This window comes from Equus caballus, chromosome 15, assembly GCF_041296265.1.
Source record: "Equus caballus isolate H_3958 breed thoroughbred chromosome 15, TB-T2T, whole genome shotgun sequence".
Classification (NCBI taxonomy): Eukaryota; Metazoa; Chordata; class Mammalia; order Perissodactyla; family Equidae; genus Equus; species Equus caballus.
In genome coordinates, this window is record NC_091698.1 from 23623297 (window position 1) to 23644746 (window position 21450).

The following is a 21450-nucleotide window of genomic DNA, read 5'->3' on the forward strand; positions in this document are numbered from 1 at the left end:
CCTTCTCGGGGGCACCATGGGCTAGTTTATGCTTTCTTTTTCTTTGAATAATGAAATTAGTACAAAAATCATTGTATTATTCCAAGACTATAGAAGCATATAAAATAAAAAGGGACTCCTCACCCCACACCTAAATCCCCATAAATCCCTTTCTCCTGATAGAACCAGAGTTATAGCCTTGGGATATATCCTTCCAGAACTTTTTCTAAGCATGTATAAACATATCTGAAGTTTTAGGGTTTTTTGTGTGTTTTTTACTGAGGAAGTTTCACCCTGAGCTAACATCTGTGCCAGTCTTCCTCTATTTTGTATGTGAGGTGCTGCCACAGTGTGGCTGACAAGTGACGTAGGTCTGCATCCAGGAACCGAACCCAAGCCACTAAAGCAGAGTGCACCAAACTTAACCGCTAGGCCGTGGGGCTGGCCTTTAGGGTTGTTTTTAATGGGATCATACTGCACATACTGTTTTTCAGCTAACTATTTTTACTGATGTCTTTTTTTTAACACTTTATTTTTTTCAGCAGTTTAAGGTTTACAATAAAATGGAGAGGAAGGTACAGAGATTTCCCATATACCACCTAAGCCCCCACATGCATAGCCTCCCCCATTATGAACATTGCTCACCAGCATGGTACCTTTTTTTACCAAGGATAAACCTACAGTGACTCATCATAATCACCCAAAGTCCACAGTTTACCTAAGGGTTCCCTCATGGTGTCGTACATTTAATGGGTTTGGACAAATGTTTGATGACATGTATCCATCATTATAGTATCGCACAGTGTTTTCACTGCCCTAAATCTCTCTGCTCTGCCCAGTCTTCTCTCCCAACAGCACCCACACACGCACGCACACTCCTGGCAACCACTGATCTTTTTATTGTCTCCATAGTCTTGCCTTTTCCAGAATGACATATATTTGGAATCTTACATTATGTAGCCTTTTCAGATTGGCTTCTTTCACTTAGTAATATGCATTTAAGTTTCCTCCCTGTCTTTTCATAGCTTGATAGCTCATTCCTTTTTAGCACTGAACAATATTCCATTGTCTAGATGTACGACAGTGTATTTATCCATTCACCTACTGAAGGACACCTTGGTTGCTTCCAGTTTTGGCAATTATGAATAAAGCTGATATAAACATCCGTGTGCACGTTTTTGTGTGGACATAGTTTTCAACTCCTTTGGGTAAGTACCAAGGAGCACGATTGCTGGATCATATAGTAAGAGTGTGTTTAGTTTGTAAGAAACAGCTAGACTGCTTTTCAACGTGGCTGAACCGTTTTGCATTCCCATGAACAATGAATGAGAGTTCCTGTTGCTCCACATCCTTGCCAGCATTTGGTGTTGTCAGTGTTCTGGATTTTTTCCATGCTAATAGGTGTATTGTGGAGTCTCATTGTTTTCATTTGCCTTTCCATCATGACCTTTGGTGTGGAGCATCTTTTCATACGCTTGTTTGCCACCTGTATATCTTCGTTGGTGAGGTGTCTGTTAAAGTCTTTGCTCCATTGTTTAATTGGGTTATTTTTACTTATATCTTTATCACGGACACCTTTAACTATATCTCATTCTTTTTAAAGGTTGTATTTCTTAGTATTGATAAAACTTAACTTGTTTGTGTTCCCCCACTGCTAAGCATTTGGTTACTTCCAATCTTTGCCATCACAAACAATGCTGTAACAAATATCTTTACATGTAGTCTTTTTTGCCCATGTGCTAGCATTTTTTTTTTTTTTACCCCCAAGGCAAGGTTTTGAGAAAATGTTCTGGGTATGATATTAAAAAGTCCACAATTAGATAATAAGACAGAGAGTCCATAAACCTTGAGGACCCATAGGATCTGGGAGCTGAAGGAGAGGGTAAGTCTGGGATGTGCCCGGATACACGTGACAGGTTGAAAGGCAGCTTGCCTTCCTGCTTGAGACCAGAGGCCCTGGGTCTGACAGGCCTGGCTGCTTCCCTGCGATCTCCATGGCCCTGGGCAAGTCAGTTAACCCATGTGGGTCTCGTTTCCCTTATCTCTAAAATGAGGTTAATAATAACACCTACCTCCTAGGGTTGTCATGAAGATCAAACAAAATGAGGTACTGTCCAAAGGCGCTTTGGATAAAAGTTAACAAATCCGATTATAGCAGCGAATGGCACTATATGAATGCAAGTGACTAGCATTATCATTGTGTTGCCCCCGTCTTTGAACCACCTTCCCAAACACTTACGGAGAGAGCTTGCAAAATGCACCAGCTGTGACCAAGGAGTGTTTTCTCTTGGCACTTTAGATGAAGCCACCATCTGAACATCTGAAGAATCAGATTCTCCTGTTTATGCTTCTTCCAGAAACAGGTAGCCTCACATGATTAGAGTTAGGGGAGACCTTAAAGCTCCCTTTCCCACACCCCCACTGCCAGGCAACTCTTACAATGAAAGCAAGTCTTAGAAGAATTCTGCGACCATGGAAGCGCTTATCAGCAAGCAGTCACAGATACAGTCACATTACTGTTCTTATTTCTAACATTCTTTATGTTAAGTAAGGAACCTCCATATTCTGATGGTGATATCTGAAAGCCTTTATCTCGGTCACCACTGGATCCAGGCAGATGCATTGCATTACTCCAGGAGCACCATTCCTATTGTCTTGAAGCGAGTGGTGCCCCCTGGAGGTGTGCAGAGCAGCAACATGATTGTGGACAGCGGCTCCTGACTGGGATCTTGCTAGCTAGCCCCGGCATTTGCAGTCTTGACTGAGGTGCTTCAGATGCTATCCACTGCCCCGAGGATGCAGACTGACATCAAACTTACCCAGACACACCTCTCACACTGCCCATGTCAGAGGATTTTAACGTAATTACAGACAGTGTAAAAATCTGAATGATATAACCAGCAATGTGACTGCTATTTTTAATTTTTAATAAAATCCTTCCTATTTCAGGCTGATGTTCCGTAGTCATTTAATATATGAAAAATGTTCTTTGAATGCAGAAAAAATATCGTTGACCCAGAAGATCCCCGATGTGCCCGGTTAACGCTCACTGGCCAGATGATTGCAGTGTCTCCAGAAGAAGTAGAATTTGCCAAGCAAGCCATGTTTTCAAGGTTTGTATGTGTTTTCGAGTTGGTTTGCCCAGAAATATACAGTAATGAAAGGCAGAGGTCAGGGCTGTGTCATTTTGATGCCTCTGAGGTGATGACAGTAAGGGTCTGGGTGGCAGCACTGCCAACCTCCTACTAGCTGTCTTGGCTGCTCGAGGTGGCAGCAGAGGCTAGGCAAGTGGCTGACACCGTCTTGGAGAGCACCCCACGTTGAGGGGCTCCAGGCACTACTCCTTGCATGCTTCCAACCTTTGACAGTGCCCTGCCTTGAAACGGAATACACAACAAATACTTTCCAGTGTCCACTCTAAGCAGAGCACAGAGCCAGGAGTGAAAGGGCAGACTCAGTGGGGTCCTCTCACCCCTGCATCTGAACCACTTAGGATGCATGCGCAGACACGGCTGTCTGGGCACACCCGTGACCTGCTTACTGAATCGAATTCTCTGAAGATAAGACGGTTTAAATCTTAACAGCATGTCCCAGGAACTTAGCATGCATGCTAAAGTTTAAAAATCACTGCTGTAGAGGTCAGAAGGAGTGAGAGGATGGCGCACTGTGGGGGTCGGAGCTGGCACAGGTGAGGGGGGTGTGCATGGAGGGGTGGTCTTTCAGGGGTGTTAGCGTCTGTCTCCGTGGATGAGGAGGGTGTCCATTCAGGGGGCAGCCTGGAGGGGAAGGTCAGAGCTGGGGCAAGGAGTGGTGGGTATCCTCACAGGAAAGCAAGTAGGTTGACACTTGTCTAGATTAGTGGAGCCAGCCCTGGGGGTCTAGTGTTTACGATTCGGCGCTCTCACCACGGCAGCCTGGGTTCAGTCCCAGTCAGGGAACCACACCACCCATCTGTCAGTTGTCATACCGTGGCAGCTGCGTGTTGCTATGATGCTGAAAGCCCTGCCACTGGTATTTCAAACACCAGCAGGGTCACCCATGGTGGACAGGTTTCAGCAGAGCCTCCAGACTGAGACAGACCAGGAAGAGGGACCTGGCCATCCACTTCTGAAAAAATTGTCCATGAAAACCCTGTGAATGGCAGTGGAGTGTCTGATAGAGCTCCAGAAGGGGAGCAGATGGCGCCAGAAGACCAGGCAGGGTCCTGCTCTGCTGTCCACAGGGGCGCTAGGAGTCGGAATCCACTTGACAGCACCAACAACAAAAGTTAGTGGAAGAGTAAGACAAAAGCAGGTGGTGAGTTGGTGGGGCCATCACAACCCCACGGAGATGGGAAGATTTTACAAGGGAGGGAGGAATTATCAAAACCGGAACCAGGAAGGAAAGGGGAAGGCTGGTTTCCCACTGCATGGGTTACAAAGGGAGAGGCTAGAATGCGTTGGGGGTTGGATCGGGATGGGGTGGATCAGCATGGACTCACGGTTTTCCATACATAGATAAGTAAACATTGAGTGTGTGTGTATGTGTGTGCGCACGTGTGTGCGCAAACTCAGCCATCATTCTTTAGTTCCAGCTGCTCCTCTCATAGGATAGGCAGTGAGAAGAGGCCCAACTCTTAGGCAGACCACTGGGTTCATTAAATTCGTTTCCCATTTTCCACATCACTGATGGCAACAGTGTTGTCAAACTTTCCACCTCGCTGCAACGAGGGTCCCTTTACCACCCTGATAATAACCTTCCAGTAACCTGATCTTTACCTTCTTTCAAACCCTCGCTGTCAGTCTCCTCAAGGTCCTTCCAGCTTCCACTCCCCCCTGGACCTGAAGCCCGTGTCCTGTGGATTAGGATTTGTTACACCTGCACCCCCCCTTACAGGTGCCAAAATCTGTGCCCATTTTAGTACAAAACTGGTTTGCTTAAAACAACAACAATTACTTTATTATCTTGGCTTGCAGGAGCATTTGGAGTGTGGGGGCATTGGATCAGCAACTCACTTTCAAATGGTTTAGGAAAAAATAGTCCTTTATACTGTACTTTCAGCTTCTCTGTATTTATGATTATTTTTAAATAAATTCTTTTTTTTTTTTTTGAGTAAGATTAACCCTTAGCTAACTATTGCCAGTCCTCCTCTTTTTGCTGAGGAAGACTGGCCCTGAGCTAACATCTGTGTCCATCTTCCTCTACTTTATATGTGGGACGCCTACCACAGCATGGCTTGCCAAGCAGTGCCATGTCCACACCCGGGATCCGAACCTGCAAACCCTGGGCCACTGAGAAGCGGAACGTGCGTACTTAACCACCGCACCACTGGGCCAGCCCCAATAAATTCTTTTTTTAAAAAAGGTCATTAACCTATTATTGCATTTGCATTGTTGCAAATATTTTTCCCAGTTTGCACTTGATTTTTTGAATTTTGTTTATAGCATTTTTAGATATAAATAAAATTTTTATTTTTATGAAGTTTTAAAAAGGTGATCCACAGCCGCCAGCATCAAGGGTAAGGCACATATTTAGGGCTATGCCTGGGGGAGAAGGCCAATCAGCAAACAGCAGAAGGGGGACGGTGAGGGACCTTCCCTGTCCACTCCGGCTGGCTCTCGACTTGGCCCAACAGTTCGAAGCCTGCTGCAGGAATGGAAATCTTCCCAAGAACACATTTGTCTCACGGGCCCACGTTTCTTTCAACATTTCATACAGAGATGCATAAAGCCTTTCTTTATGTTTCCCGGTAACGATAACCGGCGCTCACTGAGCACTTGCTCTGTGCGGGTGCTCCCCATGCAGCCCTGGCATCTGAGCACCACCACTGTCATCCCCCATGACATTAAGGAGACCCGGCTTGAGAGGGCAAATGGCCCAGGAGGCATCACAGACCATCAGCAGTGGAACTGAGGAGCCTGACTCAAGACTGGAGCTGTTCCCCGCACTGTGGGGACCGCAGTTTCCTGCCTTCCTAAGGCTGCCCCAGACCCCACCCCTGGCTCCCTGGCTTTGGCCTCTGGCTGGTTTGAGCACATCTCAGTCCAAATGAGGCCTGGAGTCTGGAGGGTAGTACGACCTGGCAAAGGCTACGTGGAGCCTGACCTGTGCCCGGGGAGGCCGCACCCTCTGATAAGAACAGCTCTATAGTGACCCCTCCTTTGTTTCTGCAGACACCCGGTTATGAGGAAGTGGCCTCGGCAGTATGAATGGTTCTTTATGAAGATGAGGATAGAACATATCTGGCTTCAGAAATGGTATGGAGGAGTATCTGACATTTCAAGGGAGGAATATTTCAAAGCAGTTCCAAGAAAGGCCTGATGGACTAAGAAGAAAGTCCTCGGTGCTTGCGTAAAATGAAAACCTTTTAAGTGAAGCTGCCAGCCAGCTATTGACTGCTGTCTCTTTGTTGAAGGGTTGAGGGCAGCCCTGTCATCCTTATAGCAGCACAAAAGAGGGTGACCAGGGAACCCTGCACTAGACCAGAAATTCAAGTGGTCGTTTGCAAATCCCCAGCTCATCCAGGTACTTCACATACATAGTCTCTGTTGACGTTGTATTCGGTCCAGACTCACCTATTTGGGAATCATTGTTGATTGTCAAAGTGAGATGTTGAGACAGTTACTGTTCCATTCTTTAAGACAAAAAAAAATTATGCTTGTATGTACAATGTGATTGCTTTGTATTGTGAGAGTATTTTTGTTGCTTGCTGTGCCAAAGGCAGTGTCTTGGTTCTGAGCTCATTGCAACCACAACGGAACTAAATATGCATCCCACAGCCCCCATGTGGTGTTTAGGGGGCGGGCAGAGGATCGTTTGTCTGCGGATTACTCATCATGCCACTGGAATGCGCGTGCATTATTGTCACATTTGCTGGAGTGTATTGGTCACTTCTGAAGCTTTTTTCCCACTGTACCATGACAAACAGCATGAGGCCCCCCAGCATTGTGCACAGCCCTGTTCTGTGTAGCAGGCCATGGCAGTACCTTGAAGAGGAGAAACAGCTTCAGCATCAAGCTCCCAGATCCCACTGCTAACGCTTCTGACAGAGGGCTCCCTTCTCCTAGCCATGAGGAGTGGCCCAAAGTAAGATGCACCTACTTCTGTGGTGTGTAGAGAGGAGAGGGGAGAGGGTGAGCCCAGGAAGGAAGCACAGGCAACGGATAGGAGAAGGAAGGACAGAAGTCAGTAACTGAGGTCGCGCTCGCTGCCCAGCCTTGGGCCGGGCCCTTCACGGGATCACCTCATTTAAGCCGTACCACCAAGACACATATCATCATTGCTACTCACAGGCAGGAAAACTGAGGCTCAGAGAGGCTAAGTCAACGTCTGACTCCAGAACTCACTGCACACAATGAGCAGAGTGGTGCCTGCAAGATTTCTAGCTTTAAGATCAAGACAAAGAGTTACTGAAATGCACAGGTGGTCGTTTAACCAGGAACTTCAGGAAAGTGATAACTAACCTGCCTGTGGATGATTTGCCACTGCTTCCTACCAAAACAAAAGAAGTCTCTGCGATTGGATTCTTACTACAGACTTAAAATTTTCTACAGTTTTTATGCAGGAGCTCCTCACGTTTGCAAGAAACTACATTGTACCTGTGTACACACCAAGGCCTGCAAGGACCCATGTGTACACATAGCCCAGGCCTCTTATACTGAGTCTGTAGAGGATCTAGTACTCAGTTTTTTGTCTTTTTATAAAGGCTATAAACTCTCTTTGGTGGGTTAGGTGTGTTGTATAAGATAAAAACACAACACTATATATAGGAAACATACATTTTTAAAATAAATAAAAGCGTTATTAATGGTGTTATTTTTGTTTAAAAAATTAAGACATGAAGGGAGTCTGAGTTGTCAATATATTTTTTTAAGTGTCTGTTACTAAAAGCATAGTAAGATGCATAGAATTCCTTATTTATCAAAAGTCAGTTCTGAAAAGAGCTTCTAACAATAGAAATTTCTAATACATAAGAATAAGGTAACTTTGAGGATATTTCATATTTTCAGAGTTTAAAATTATTGGTACCCCCAATTTAGAGGTAAGAGGGGAAAACTGGAAGAACAGCATACTCCGGAAGGCAACCTGAAACCTAAATTCTGTGAGCATCACTGCCTCCTGGTGCTGCCTTCCGGACAATGTTCCTGTGCTTGGTTTGCTTTTATAATCAGGTTCCACTAAGCTCATTAAAGGTCACTCTGCTGCTTCAAGGGGCTTTGCAGTGTAGGTGCCATTTGTAAACACCGATGAATGTTATCATCATCAGTTATTTATCTAAATTACAGGAAATGAAAACTAAACAGGTTGGATATTAGAAGAGTGTTGAAAATGCATCTTTTTGAGAATGATGGGCCCCATTCAGGCCAGTAAGTTTCAGCAAATCTCTGGAAATTTACATTGGTTAAAATTTTAAAGTCTATACTGGAAGTTATCGACATGGCAATAAGGCAAGAAAAAGAAATAAAATACATATGATTGGAAAGAAAGAAAGAAATGTATCCCTATTTACAGGTGACGTGATTGTCTGCATAGAAAATTCCAAAGAATATATTTTGAAAAAAAAGCTCCTAAAACTAGTAAGGGAGTTCAGCAAGGTCTCAGGATACAGGATCAGCACACAAAATTTAATCACATTTCTGTATATTAATAATGAACAAAGTGGAAACCAAAATTAAAAACACAATACCATTTACAATCACTTCAAAGAAATACTTAGGTATAAATTTAACAAAACATACAGGATCTAAAGGCTTAAAATTAAAAGATTCTAATGAAAGAAATCAAAGACCTACACAAACGAAGAGACATAGCATGTTCATGAATTGGAAGACACAAAATAGTAAAGATGTTAATTCTCCCCAGATTCATCTATAGGTTTAATGCAATTTCTATCAAAATCCCAGCAAGGTTTTTGTAGACATATTCAAGCTTATTCTAAAAGTTCCGAGGCAGAGGCCTTGGAACAGCTAAAGCAATCTTGTAAAAGAAGAGCAAGTAGGAGAAATCACTCTATCCAATAGAAAGATTTATTATGCAGCTACGGTAATCAAGACAGTGTGGTATTGATGGAGGCATAGGCTCATAGATCAATGGAATAGCATAGAGAAGCTAGAAATAGAGCCATGCAAACATGCTCAATTGATCTTTCATAAAGGTACAAAAGCAATTCAGGGGAAGGAAGATAGACCTTTCAATAAATGTGCTGCAGGAATTGGATAGCCATAGGCAAATAAAAAGCACCTCAACCTAAACTTCATACCTTATACAAAAATTAACTCCAAATAGATCATAACCCTAAACATAAAATGTAAAACTATAAAACTTTTTTTAAAAAAATAGAAAATCTCTGGGACCCAAGGCTAAGCAAAGAGTTCTTAGACTTGACACCAAAAGCACAATCCATAAAAGGAAAGTTTGATAAATTAGACTTTATCAAAATTTTAAACTTTTGCTCTACAAAAGATCATGTGAAGAGAATGAAAAGACAGGCTACATACTGGGAAAAAATATTTGCAAACCACACATCTGACAAAGGACTGGTATCTAGAATGGATGGAGAACTCTCAAAGCTCAACAGTTGTTTTAAAAACCCAATTAGAAAATGAAGACCATGAACAAACGTTTCACTGGAGAGGATATACAAATGGCAAATAAGCACATGGAAAGGTGCTCGACATCATTAGTCATTAGGGAACTGCAAATTAAAACCACAATGAAATACCACTATGCACCCACCAAAATTGCTAAAATATAGTAACAACACCAAACGTTGGCAAGAACGCAGAGCAACTGGATCAGTCATATATAGCTGGTGGGAATGCAAAATGGAACAGCCACTCTGGAAAACCATTTGGCAGTTTCTTATAAAACTAAACATGCAACTGCCATACCACTCAGCAATTACACTGTTGGGCATTTATCCCAGAGAAATTAAAACTTATGTTCACACAAACACTTGTACATGAATGTTCATAGCAGCTTTATTCATAATATTCAAAAACTGTAAACAGTCAGATGTCCTTTAATGGGTGGCTGGGGAAACAAACTGTGATACATCCATGCCATGGAATACTACTCAGCAATAAAAATAATTTCTGATACAAGCCACAACTTGGATGAATCTCCAGAGAATTGTGCTGAGTGGAAAAGCCAATGCCAAAAGGATACATATTGCATAATACCATTTATATAACATTTTGAAATGCAAAATCCTAGAAATGGAGAACAGAGTCAGGGATCCCAAGGAGGAAAATAGAGAAGGAGAGAGGGACCCTTGTGATGATGGAAATGTTCCATATCTGGACAACATCGATGTCAAGATCCAGGTTGTGATACTGTACTATAGTTTTGCAAGATGTTACCATTGGGGGAAACTGGGTAAAAGTCACCCAGGATCTCATTGTACTGTTTCTTACAATTGCATGTGAATCTACAATTATCTGCAATTATCTCAGCATCTACAATTATCTCAGAATAAAAAGTTTAATATAAACAAAATTTAAGGCTTAGCTTAAATAAGGCATTTACGCGCTCTCTCTTGTTGGTCCCTAATGAAATGAAGAACTGAACTATGTGCCAAAACCTAGCAGAAAAGACAACAACAGTTCTCTTTTGTTAACCATTAATATATGCATTTGCGGAAGAGAGAGAAGATTTCTTTAGAAGTTTTCTAAATGTATTCAATTTAATATTGAATACAAATTAATAAGAATTCAACACATCTGCTGTATAGATCTTGGGTGGGACACTTAGAAGGGGAGGATATCTTCAAGTTTCCGACACAGACGTGTTGAGTAAGCTACGCGTGTGTATAGGTATCTGAGTCTACACATAATGATGCTCCACTGATCTTTATAGCAAAGAACCATATTTCCAGTAATCTTCCTCTAAGTAGTCTGGGAAAGAATTCTTCTTTTGTTTCTGAGAATAAGTTATATCCTGACCCCCATTTTATTATTTACAGCGATTGTACATGTCCATGACGTTGACATAGAAAGTGTAATTCTTTTTTTTTTAGTGTAATTCTGATGTTACTAGTTTCACTATGTCTTGCATATATTGATTCACCAAAAGAGTTGGTTCTTTTGGTTGAAAAGTATTTCTGCAATTTTTCCAGAAAGTCTGTATTTCATTTTTAATAATTTAACCATCAAATACTGTTCAGAAAATAAAACTTCCCTAGAATAATTTGTTGATGCTTATTTGATTGCTATAACAGTAACTCGGTTATTATAAGATTTGAATTGTAATGAAGCTTGGTTTGTGCTATGTAATGCATGTGGAGTGTCAAATCTATTTTCAAAACTAGATATGTTTATTTAACCAAAGACTATTTCATTCATGATATGATTTCCATGCTTGATTAAATAAAATTATGATATTTGTATATAGTCCTTTTGCATAATATGACAACTTGACATTATTAGGTTTCTAAGAAAATAGACGCTGCTTCAATAAATCAGGAGTTAAATTTCCAATAGAAAGAAAAAAAAGAATTAGCCAGGTGACTTTTGTTGATAGGATTTTTTAAGGCTCTCAGTACAATGCACTTAATTTGCTGACATGACAATGCTGATGGAGCCACACTTCAGTGTTCCCACTCTTGGAAGTATTTGCCATTTTTAGCATAGTTGTTATTCCTAGAGTTCAGGGCTACAAAAAGCTCCCTTTCACTGATGAGAAAACATGCCCAAGGGGTCACACATGGAGTGTGGCAAAAAATGACACAGTGCCCACAAGAGTGATCAGTCCCGCAGCTTCCCAAGACCACACATCAACTCTCCGGCTTCTCAGAGGTGTTCTCATCCTCCACGGAGGGTGACCAATCGGCCCATAGTCACTGGACGCAGGGTTCCCAGGACATGGGACTTTCAGTGCTGAACTCAGGAGAGTCCTGGGTGAACTGAGATGAACTGGTCCCCCTACCTCCACTCCACCTCAGCCCCCATGTCCTGAGCAGCTTATCCAGAACTGACCGGCCGCAGAAACCGTGCAGAGGTCTCCCTCAACCCCACCTGCTCTCCTTCCAGCCCTCTTTCCTGCTGCCAGAGCCCTGACTGGATAGCTGCTTTTCTGGTCAAGCAGAGCATTTACAGGGACACAAAAGTTATTACGTCTCGGTTTGCTGATGCGGCACCCAGGCAGGAAGGGCTCCATCTTGGGCCTAGAAGTTTATTTCAACAGAGGGGACTGACCACCTGGTGGGATTGCAGTGGAGAACAAATCCCTGCTTTCTGGAAGCTTAGTTTTGTAAACAAACAGATATTTAAGCCAGGCGACCTGGTCAAGTCTATGGATTCTGCTCCAGCTCTTCAGCCAGTATCCTCAACATGCCCACTGTTTTCTGTTGGGACCACATGGCAACCCCAGCCCTGGATAAATTCAGTGTTTGTCTCTACAGCTAAATATTAGCAGAGAGAAGCTACAACCACAAAGATCGGTCCCACCTTAAATCCGGGGTCCACATCCTCAAGTGGGCCATCTATCCCGCCCAGGGAAGCCAGCCCAGTTCTCCTCCAGCGCGCCCATTCTCTTAAGCAGCTGTTTCCAGTATTCTCCTCGTCTTCAGCCCTGGGAGCCCACACCCTCTTCCCCTCGCTGCCAGCCAAAAAAACGTGCTTCCCGGAGAATCTGAGGCCTTCAGATGAGCACTCCCTAACCTCCTCTCAGAATCTTCTGTTCCTCCTTTCCTCCTCCTCTCCTGACACTCTCCTGCCGGGTGATTTTCTGGCACTGCTGCCCAGATGCGGGCAGGAGCGAGGCTAGGCTTACCGGAGGTAGAAGCAGGTGCGGTGGAGGAGGATGAGACAAGGATGAGTTTAGGGTGTCTTTTAAGCGTGGCGGACATGCCGCATCGTGGGAACTAAGCTGGGGAAGGAAGGATGGTAGGAATTGAAGGCGGGGGAGGCTGATGCACAGAGGAAGTGGACCGTCAGGGGACCCCGTAAAGCACAGAACAGCTGCAGTGGGGTGATAGAGCCACCAGCTGGAAGGCCGGGTCCCTGTGACCAGAGTGAGCTGTGTGAGCCAAGGGCTATGGCAGAGGCCAGGCTGCGGCTGTGGGAATGGCGGCTGAGGTGTCCAGAGGACCGTGGTCGGGGGGAGCCAGAGGCTGGGTCAGTGAGTGGAGGGTGAGAAGAGGTGAGGAGATGCTGGCAGGGAGGAGGGACAGAGGCTGACATGGGGCCTGGAGCCCACTGGGGGGTGTCCTGCCATCCTGTTGTCAACTCTGGCTGAGGTTTACCTGCAGTCATGAGCTTGAAAGGAGCAGGAGTCTCTTGTTCTATCTTTTTACTGGGGGAGTAATGATTTGCAAAGCACCAACATAGCCTTTAAAATAGGCTGGCATAGCTTGAATCTACTGTTTCTGTTTTGTGAATTTGGGAAACTAATGAATCCTTTGCATCTGTTTCCTCACGTGTAAAATAGGATAATTATAACACCATGCCTGGCACAGCATAAGGAAACAGTGGCATTATACGGCTTACTATTTTCACATTGTATTTAGTCATTTGTCCACGTGTCACTGTCCTCAGCAAGACTCTGAGCTACCTAAGGGGGCTGATTTCACCGGCCCATTTGTGGCTCATGTTAAGTGCTGGACAATGGCTGTGGCAAGAGCAGACTGATTCTCTGTGGGCTTGGGGCCAGAGCCCCTCCCCAGGGCTCCGTGTGTCCCTTTCACCCACACATTGCCTCCTCTCCTCCTCCTGCTGTAGGTCTACTCCCTCACCTCCCTGCTCCTCCCTGAGGTCTTCATCCTCCCAACCATTTCCAGATAAAACTGCCGACCTCCCAGAGCCGCTGAGAAAACTTTGCAGCTTCCAAACCTGGCGAGTTTCACTACAGCCGCGGCAAAGGGTCGCTGCGCCACCCGGTGGCTATCCCTGGGAACTTCATCTTTCTCCGAACCCGGAATCCAGGTGAGAGAGAACCCTGAGTCCAGAATGCAGAATCCAGGCCAGAAAGAAGCCGTGGGCCATGCAGCCGCGCTTAGTGAAGTAGCCATGGTGGACACACGTGCACACCGAGCTCTCCGCTTGAAAACATACACAGATAAATGTTTTCCCGCACATGACAGTGATGAGGTTCCAGGCTGCCCCAGGGAGAGAAGCCCAAAGCATTCTGGCCTACATGCCAATCTATATCATCCTCCAGGAAGTATAGGATGTCCTGACCTGATTTGACCTGACTCATATCCAGTTATATGACTGCCAGATAACCAGACCCCACCTGCACTGATATCATTTTAATGACTTTCTTACATGATCTTTCATTTGTCTTGTAAAGAAATAACTCACATACCTATGCTTATAAATTTAGCCCCACCCTCAACCCTTCAGCTCTTCACTGCCCATAGTCCTGTCCCCATGCTATTTTCTGAATAAAATAAGAGTGCTACTACCAGACTTTGAGAGTCCAAGAAATCTTTCTTTCGATTCCTCGGCTCGCTGAGCCTGCATCAACAGGACAAACACACAAATTCTTTATTACATTCTGATAGTGATATTTTATTGAATAATTACTAATTATTTATATTTTAATTATTTATAAATAATGATTTAACTACAGCAGTCACTATAACTGAATCCTGCTATGAGCTAGGTATTTTGCATACTTTTTAAAAATCTCATTTAGTTTTTACATCCACCCTGCAGGAAGAAAATGCTTCAGTTTTCCACATGGAAAACCCACAGCTTAGCAAGCTCTCAGACTGAGCTCCAGGGACCCAGGACCAAGTAGGGGACCCAGCGGATACCAGACCCAGGACTGTCTGACTCCAACCCCCACGCCCTCCTCTCGATGCTTTGGGGGTTTCAAGAAGAACCCAGTCAGATCCACATAGAGTTCCTTCCTTCTCGGCCCAGTTGAGTTCCTGATGTGGCCTCAGGCTCAGGCAGGAGCTGCTTCCAGCAGATGCAAGAACTGTAAATCAGTAGGGAATTTACTAAGAGCCCTGTGTTAGCCCTTCAAAGCTGTAGCTTACTTAGTCCTCACAGCAACCCTGGGCGGTAGCCCCTCATTCTCTCTAATTGCCAAGTGGGAAAACCTGCCCTGAATCACTGCTGGTAATGGGTGGCACCCATGCGAGCCCAGACTGCCACTTCCACCCGCTGAATCACCACCCAACAGTCCGCCCAGGCTTCTTTACGAATTTTCAGTATCAAATGGTGATTTGAATTTTGATTTTGATTCAATAATACTTACAAAAACAATAATTCAGTTGTGGACTCATGGCCTCCAGCTGGGCAGTAGGAGCTTTTGCCATCTTCCCTACCCCCACCTCCCCAACCCCTACTTCCTCCTGGGTCTTTGGCCTTTCCAGCCCTTCCAACCCCTTTGTAGCTAAGTGCCTGCACTAAACCCCTCTTTCGTTGAAATGTCTGGAGTGTTTCTGTTTTCCCACTTGGACACTGACTGACGTCCCTTCTAACATAAAAGAAATGTTCATGGCATTGAGCTCATGGAATATAAAAATATTTGTTCTATCATGACTATGATGCCAGACCTGACATCGGTTCCCCCACATTAAACCCAGCATATCTGGGGTTAAAACCAAAGCGTCTTTTCCCTGCTTACTCCCTGGCTCCAGAACCTACTATCTGCTATGGAGACAAACAGTCAAAGTTGCCCACCTGCAAATTCCCTTATCATCTCCTCTTCCCTGCAAACACCGTCCCAAGGCTGAACGCAGGCTGGTGGGAAAGCTCCGACCGACCGGCAAGGCCACTGACTTCCCCCCCATCTACAAGCAGCCACATTCCTCACAAACCTTTAAAACCCTCACCTCCCCTCTTTCGGGGAGACGAGACGAAACGAGATAAATTTGAGGGCTCACTCTAGTCTCCTGGCTGATATCACCCAAAATAAAAACGCTTTCCTTGCCATAAGCCTGGCGTCCAGTTTTTATTTGGCCCGTCCTGTGTGGCCGGTAAAGAACCTATGTTTGTAGGCGGTAACAATTATGTATCACATTTCCCAAGTCATCATAAAATATTTTAATTACTTTTAAAACCATGCTCTGGATCTTTCTTATATGAATGCCACTTTTTTACAGATAGTTTTGAAAGGATTGTGTAGTTCACCTAAAAGTATTGGGAACAATAAAACGGTATGACTGTTTTGGGTTTGTTTGTTTTTTAACATAGCAATTATTTTTATTGTATTCATGTACAGTGTATTACATTCTGCAAAGTAGCTGGTGATTGTTTTTTATAAAGACTTAAACAATTCTTTCTCCAGACACTAATTTTAGAAAGGAAAACTCTGCCCTGCCATGAAACTGGCTGGATAATAGACAAAGCCAGCTGCAAAGTTCATGCTACAGCTGTAAATCGTCCTAACAAACCGCCTTCTGAGTGACTTCTGCTTTCTTAGTGACAAACCCTGTTCTAAAATCACCAGCTGTCAGAAACTTTGCTGTTTGAAATCAAATCGGTAAGAATGAAACATTCCCCTTTTGCCTGGCAGATCTGTCTCACCCCCAAATTACCCCTAAACTAGCAACTTCCTAGACAAGACATTACATAGCTATCTTAACTTCATAATTTCCAAGAACCAGGGCCCTGAGTGGGCTTTGCAGTTTAGACCCAAAACTGACCCCTTACACACAGCCCTGTTTGCCTTGAGGCCGTTCAAACATGGCTTCATTTAAATTTTACCTAAACTCCCTTCCCACAAATCAAGTAATCACCTTCTCTCTTTCTTTCTTTGGTGAAATGCCCCGGAGCTCTGTGGCACTCAGTCTCCTTCATTTCCACGAGCCCATAAACCTGACTTTGTCTAACGTGAGGTTTGTCCTGATGGCCTTTGACTGAGCAGGCTCCGACTGTATCCACAGACCCAAATATTTCCACTTGATAAACAGGGCCCCCTACACTCCTCACCAGCCACCAAGGAAGCGGAATTATTATTCCAGGGTTGTCTGATAAGCAGATGATAACAGATGAAAACAATAGAATGGATTGGAAGGGGTCATTCCCCTAAATTCAGAGACAGGCAGACGAGATCATCGTTATTCCTCACCAGAGAATGAATGCAGCCAAATTGCTCTTATAACCAGATTTGGTGGCTCCCTCCCTAGGAGACAGTGATGAGTAAATGCTTGATATCTCTAATGAAGCTGTATTTCTAGGAGTATAAGCCATGAGACATTCTGTCTCCAACAATTTATTATGTGTTGATTTAATTAGAACTACACAGTAAGTTTTGAGAAAGTCCTGCCACAGCAACCAATAATTTCCATACAGTCTGCTTAGTTGGTTTAGATTGTATCTCGGTGTTCTAGTAACCTATTGCTGTGTAACAAGTTACCCCAAAACCTAGCAGCTTAACACAACAAACATTGATTAGATCACAGTTTCTGAGGCCAGGAATTCTCATTATGCCTCTTGCTAGAGTTTTTAGGGAATTTAAATCCAGATAAAAATAAAGTTAATATTAATCGTTTTTGAAGGGAGATATTATCTATTTAAATTAAGTTCATATGAATGCAACCTTGTGAAAGCTTTTGTTGTTGTTGTCCTTATTGTTGTCTGTGTTCTAGTATATCAGCATATTCATACTCCTCAGCTCTAGAATACAAATACATTCTGTGTTAGGATCCATAAGACGTAGAAATTGTGCAATTCAGAAGGAGAGAAAGTTTATAATAACATCAAAATATTTTAGGGAAATATAACAATTAATGGCTCATTTTGATTGTGCCCAAAGAAAAACTGATAAAACTAACTATATATATAAGCTATATATATATATATATATAATAGCGGTATAATTAATTTAGGATCCTGAAATGATCTTTTGCTTTATACAATGACCTCTGTTGCAATGCTCAGTTAATGTAAATCAGCCCATTTCTCCCCATAGGTTTTCTTTATTAAAAATAGAAAAGGTAAAGAGGAGAGACATTTTGAAAGTCTTTTCTATGAATGTAATTTATTCCAACTAGTATATTTTTATATTTGGTATAAAATTTAATGTGCATTCTAGCAACCTGTCGATATTTTTCAAACACCTCATCAGGACTTGGTAAAAGATAAGGCCATGTGGAGTACTGGCTGTGTCCAGGGCAGTGGACTCAAACAGACTTGAGCTTGAGCTCTGGCTACACCACTCACTAGCATGTGACCTTGTGTTACCAAACCAAAGTGAGTTCACTTCTTGGTGAGTTGAAATCAAAACCTTCACCAGAAGTAGTTGTCACACAGCATACGATTTATTTGCAGCAAATACAGAGACCACAGGGAGTCCCTTTCAAAGCCGTGGCTCCTTGAGCAAAGGAAAGCAGGGGCCTTTTATTTCATATGGGGAACGAATATTCAAAAGGGAAGTTTCGTTGTCTCCTGTAGAAGCGGGTAGAAGCTCTCACAGGTGTAATCTGAAAACACGCTTTCACGTCCATTTGTGTGTTGTGCTAATAAGGCTTAAGCTTCTCCTGGGGCAGAGATCTTAACATTAAAATGAAGCAAAGGTCACTTTTGGACACTTCTCAGCCTGTCTGTGCAGGCGTTGCTTTTGCAGAGGGGTTTGGACCAGTTCAGGGCGGTTGGTGATTGCATCTCTTAACATAACTGAAGAACAACTTTGAGGAACAGTTAAGTGCTTTCAGAACCTCCTTCGAGTTACTCGGGGCACTTAGTCAGTGACACTTGGACAACCTAACCTCTCAGACCCTTCATTCTCTCAAAAGTAAACTGGGAATAATAATACAGAAATGCCATAGAGTTGTTCTGAAGACTAAATGAGATGTGTAAATAAACCCTCTTAGTGCTGTAGCTGGGGTGTCACAATCATTCTTCAAGTAATAGCTGTAATTGCTACAGCCTTTCAGCACACGGAAAGACAGTAAGTATCGTCACGTACAAATGTAGAGCAACTTTCTATGTCCATTGGTCAATTCGAAAAATTAAAAATTCTATCAACACAAAAGAATAAGTAAGGGTAAGAATAAAGCTCTGCCTTGACAATATATTTCATTTCATTCTATATTTCATTTCCTTTCATTTTTCCGTTAGTCTGATATACCTTTGTCCATTCTTTATTTTTAGTCTTCCGGAATAATTTTGTCTTGGGTACGTTTCTTATTTGCACCAGGGAGGCTGAATTATTATTTTGGGCCTAGCATTATGGCTCAAAGATATTTTTGCCTGGGGGCCTTTAGGATTTATCTTTTTAAAAAATCTAAGGGCTTTATTGGGCAATGTCTCAGAGTTGATAGTTCTGGGTTAATTTCTTCAGTACCAATGGATAGGTCCTTTTTCTTTTCTGGCTGCCATTCCTGTCGTCATCAAATTAACACTCAAATCCTCCAACTAACCAGATAGTTATCTTCTTGAATCAGAAGAGATCAACGCTTTGAATTAGCATATCAATTTGAATGCTAAACACTAAAACATATTAGTTCTAACTAGCAACCTAAATATTGTGTGGAGAAACAGACTCTATAACAAATATCATAAAAATGAAAACAAATCTTCATTCACTTTCCATATGCTTTGTAAAAGTTACAGAAAACTAGTTTCTTTCTGACCATAAAATCAAATTGGAGTTGTTTAAGTTATTCAACACTGTTTGAGAAGTTGCTGGATGCTATCTTAATTTTTTTTAGTTGTTAATTATGAAGTATTGCAACATATAAGAGAAGATAACAGACATCCTTTCATGTAACAGCCATCCAGATGTAAAAGATGTTAACATTTTGCTTCAGATCTCTCGCTTAAAGAAATAAACTGGTAACTCACCAACCCTTTCCTCTCCCTTCTTTCTTCCTTTCCTCGTGGTCTCCACTAGCCAGCAGATGGCAGATATATCATCCTATGCTTATTTTCATACTTATCCAAACTCCGTGTGTACCCCACACAATTATAGTATTATTTTCTGTGCTTGAAAAATTAGCGTAACTTGAATCATATTGTCAGCATCCTTTTGCAACATTACGTTTTTATTATTTATCCCTGTTGTTACCTGTGGTAAGCAGACTAATGGCCCCCCAAGGATTTCCACATCCTAATCCCCAAAACCTCTGAATGGGTTGCCTTACATGACAAAAAGGACTTCATAGTTGTGATCAAGTCAAGGATTTTGAGATAGGGAGATTATTCTGGATTATCTGGGTAAGTCTAATGTAATCACAAGCGTCTTTATAAGTAAAAGAGGCAGGCAGGAGAGTCAGAGTCTGAGTGACTCCATGTGAAAACGACTCAACCCTCTACTGCTGGCTTTGAGAATGGAAGGGGCCACAAGCGAAGGAAAGTAGGCAGCTTCTAGAAGCTGGAAAAGGCAAGAAAATGGATTCTCCATTAGAGCCTCCACAAAGGAACATAGCTGTGCTGACACCTTGATTTTAGCTCATTGAGAACTATTTTAGACTTCTGACCACCAAAACCTTAGGGTAATACATTCAAGTTCTTTCAAGCCACTAAGTTTGTGATGATTTGTTATAGCAGTGATAGGAAATTAATGCAGTTCATAGCCCTGAAAAGTTAGCTCCCATGAAAAATCAGTAAAATGTAAAGGAAAGGATCCGGTTAAAAACAAAACTCAGTTCACACAAGTGAACTGGACCCTGCTCCATGCAATTAAATGAGGTGACATTGGAATATTTTCTAAAAATAATAATGATAATTGGTTTTTATTCTTTATGCCAGAGACCTAAGCAGTAAAAATGGGGAGAAATGAGAGAAAGTCTGACGTAGCCCCCCCTACACACACACATACAATAAAAATAACTTTTCTTGCTATAAATTGGCATCATTATTACAGAAATTTGGTTTTTGGTAAAACGACCCCAAAAAGTAATATATGTTTTGAAACTTGATATCTAGATTAAAGACAAAACGTAATAAACAAAGGATATATTCTACCAGTATATGTAAAGTTGAAATTTCCAGACAAACTTAGAAGGATAGTCCTCATAATTTGCTATTAGAAAAATCTTCAACAACATTCGAAGAAGAGCAATGCTAATTCTGTTAGTCACTATTTTCCTGCAGGGCCTCTAAATAGCTTTATTTTGGAAAAAGAACAATCTGCTATATATTGAAGCAGGAAATGTGAAAAATAAATTCATAAAGAGCAAGCTTCAGAACTCTTGGCCTTCGTGTCATAATATTTCCTTTAACTGCCATAACAAATTCCCCCAGTTTAATTTTTTTCCAAAGTTCCTTTTTAATGATTTCATACAAATTTAAAATTGGTAATTTTTCTGAGCATGCATAAGGAACCTATCTTGAAACTTCTGTGTATTTTTCACAATTGATTCTTCTCATCTTTTTGAAATAGTTGGGTTAAATAAGTGCAAAAAAGCCCTCCACATCGTGTTTCATCTCTTAAGTGATTAAAAATCATGAGCTTCACTGAAAATAAAAATTCTGAGATCTGAGATCTATGAAATGGCTCTTGACAGAAGGATAAGCTGAAGTAGGCTATGAGAAACCTTTTAAATATCCTTGAATCTAGGTGAAACTACAGCCAAATATATTTTTCAATGTG

At 42.4% G+C, this 21450-nt stretch overlaps 1 protein-coding gene across 4 annotated transcripts in view; it reads left to right on the plus strand.

Annotated features, from left to right (window-relative positions):
- CREG2 (cellular repressor of E1A stimulated genes 2) overlaps positions 1–16081 on the plus strand; it is a 51857-nt gene extending 35776 nt beyond the window's left edge. The window contains exons 3-5 of one of the 4 annotated variants that reach the window (XR_011426277.1): positions 2979–3092; positions 13736–13880; positions 14616–15848. Coding sequence is in view for 3 of the 4 variants with exons in the window: in XM_070236072.1 (XP_070092173.1) it covers positions 2979–3092; positions 13677–13880; positions 14616–14700 (403 nt within the window). In the remaining variant the exon portion in view is untranslated. Of the gene's footprint in view, positions 1–2978; positions 3093–6131; positions 11345–13676; positions 14367–14615 lie in introns of those variants that run through there. The other 3 variants (XM_070236072.1, XM_070236073.1, XM_023618538.2) reach the window with 3 other exon arrangements.
- The last annotated feature ends 5369 nt before the right edge of the window (positions 16082–21450 follow it).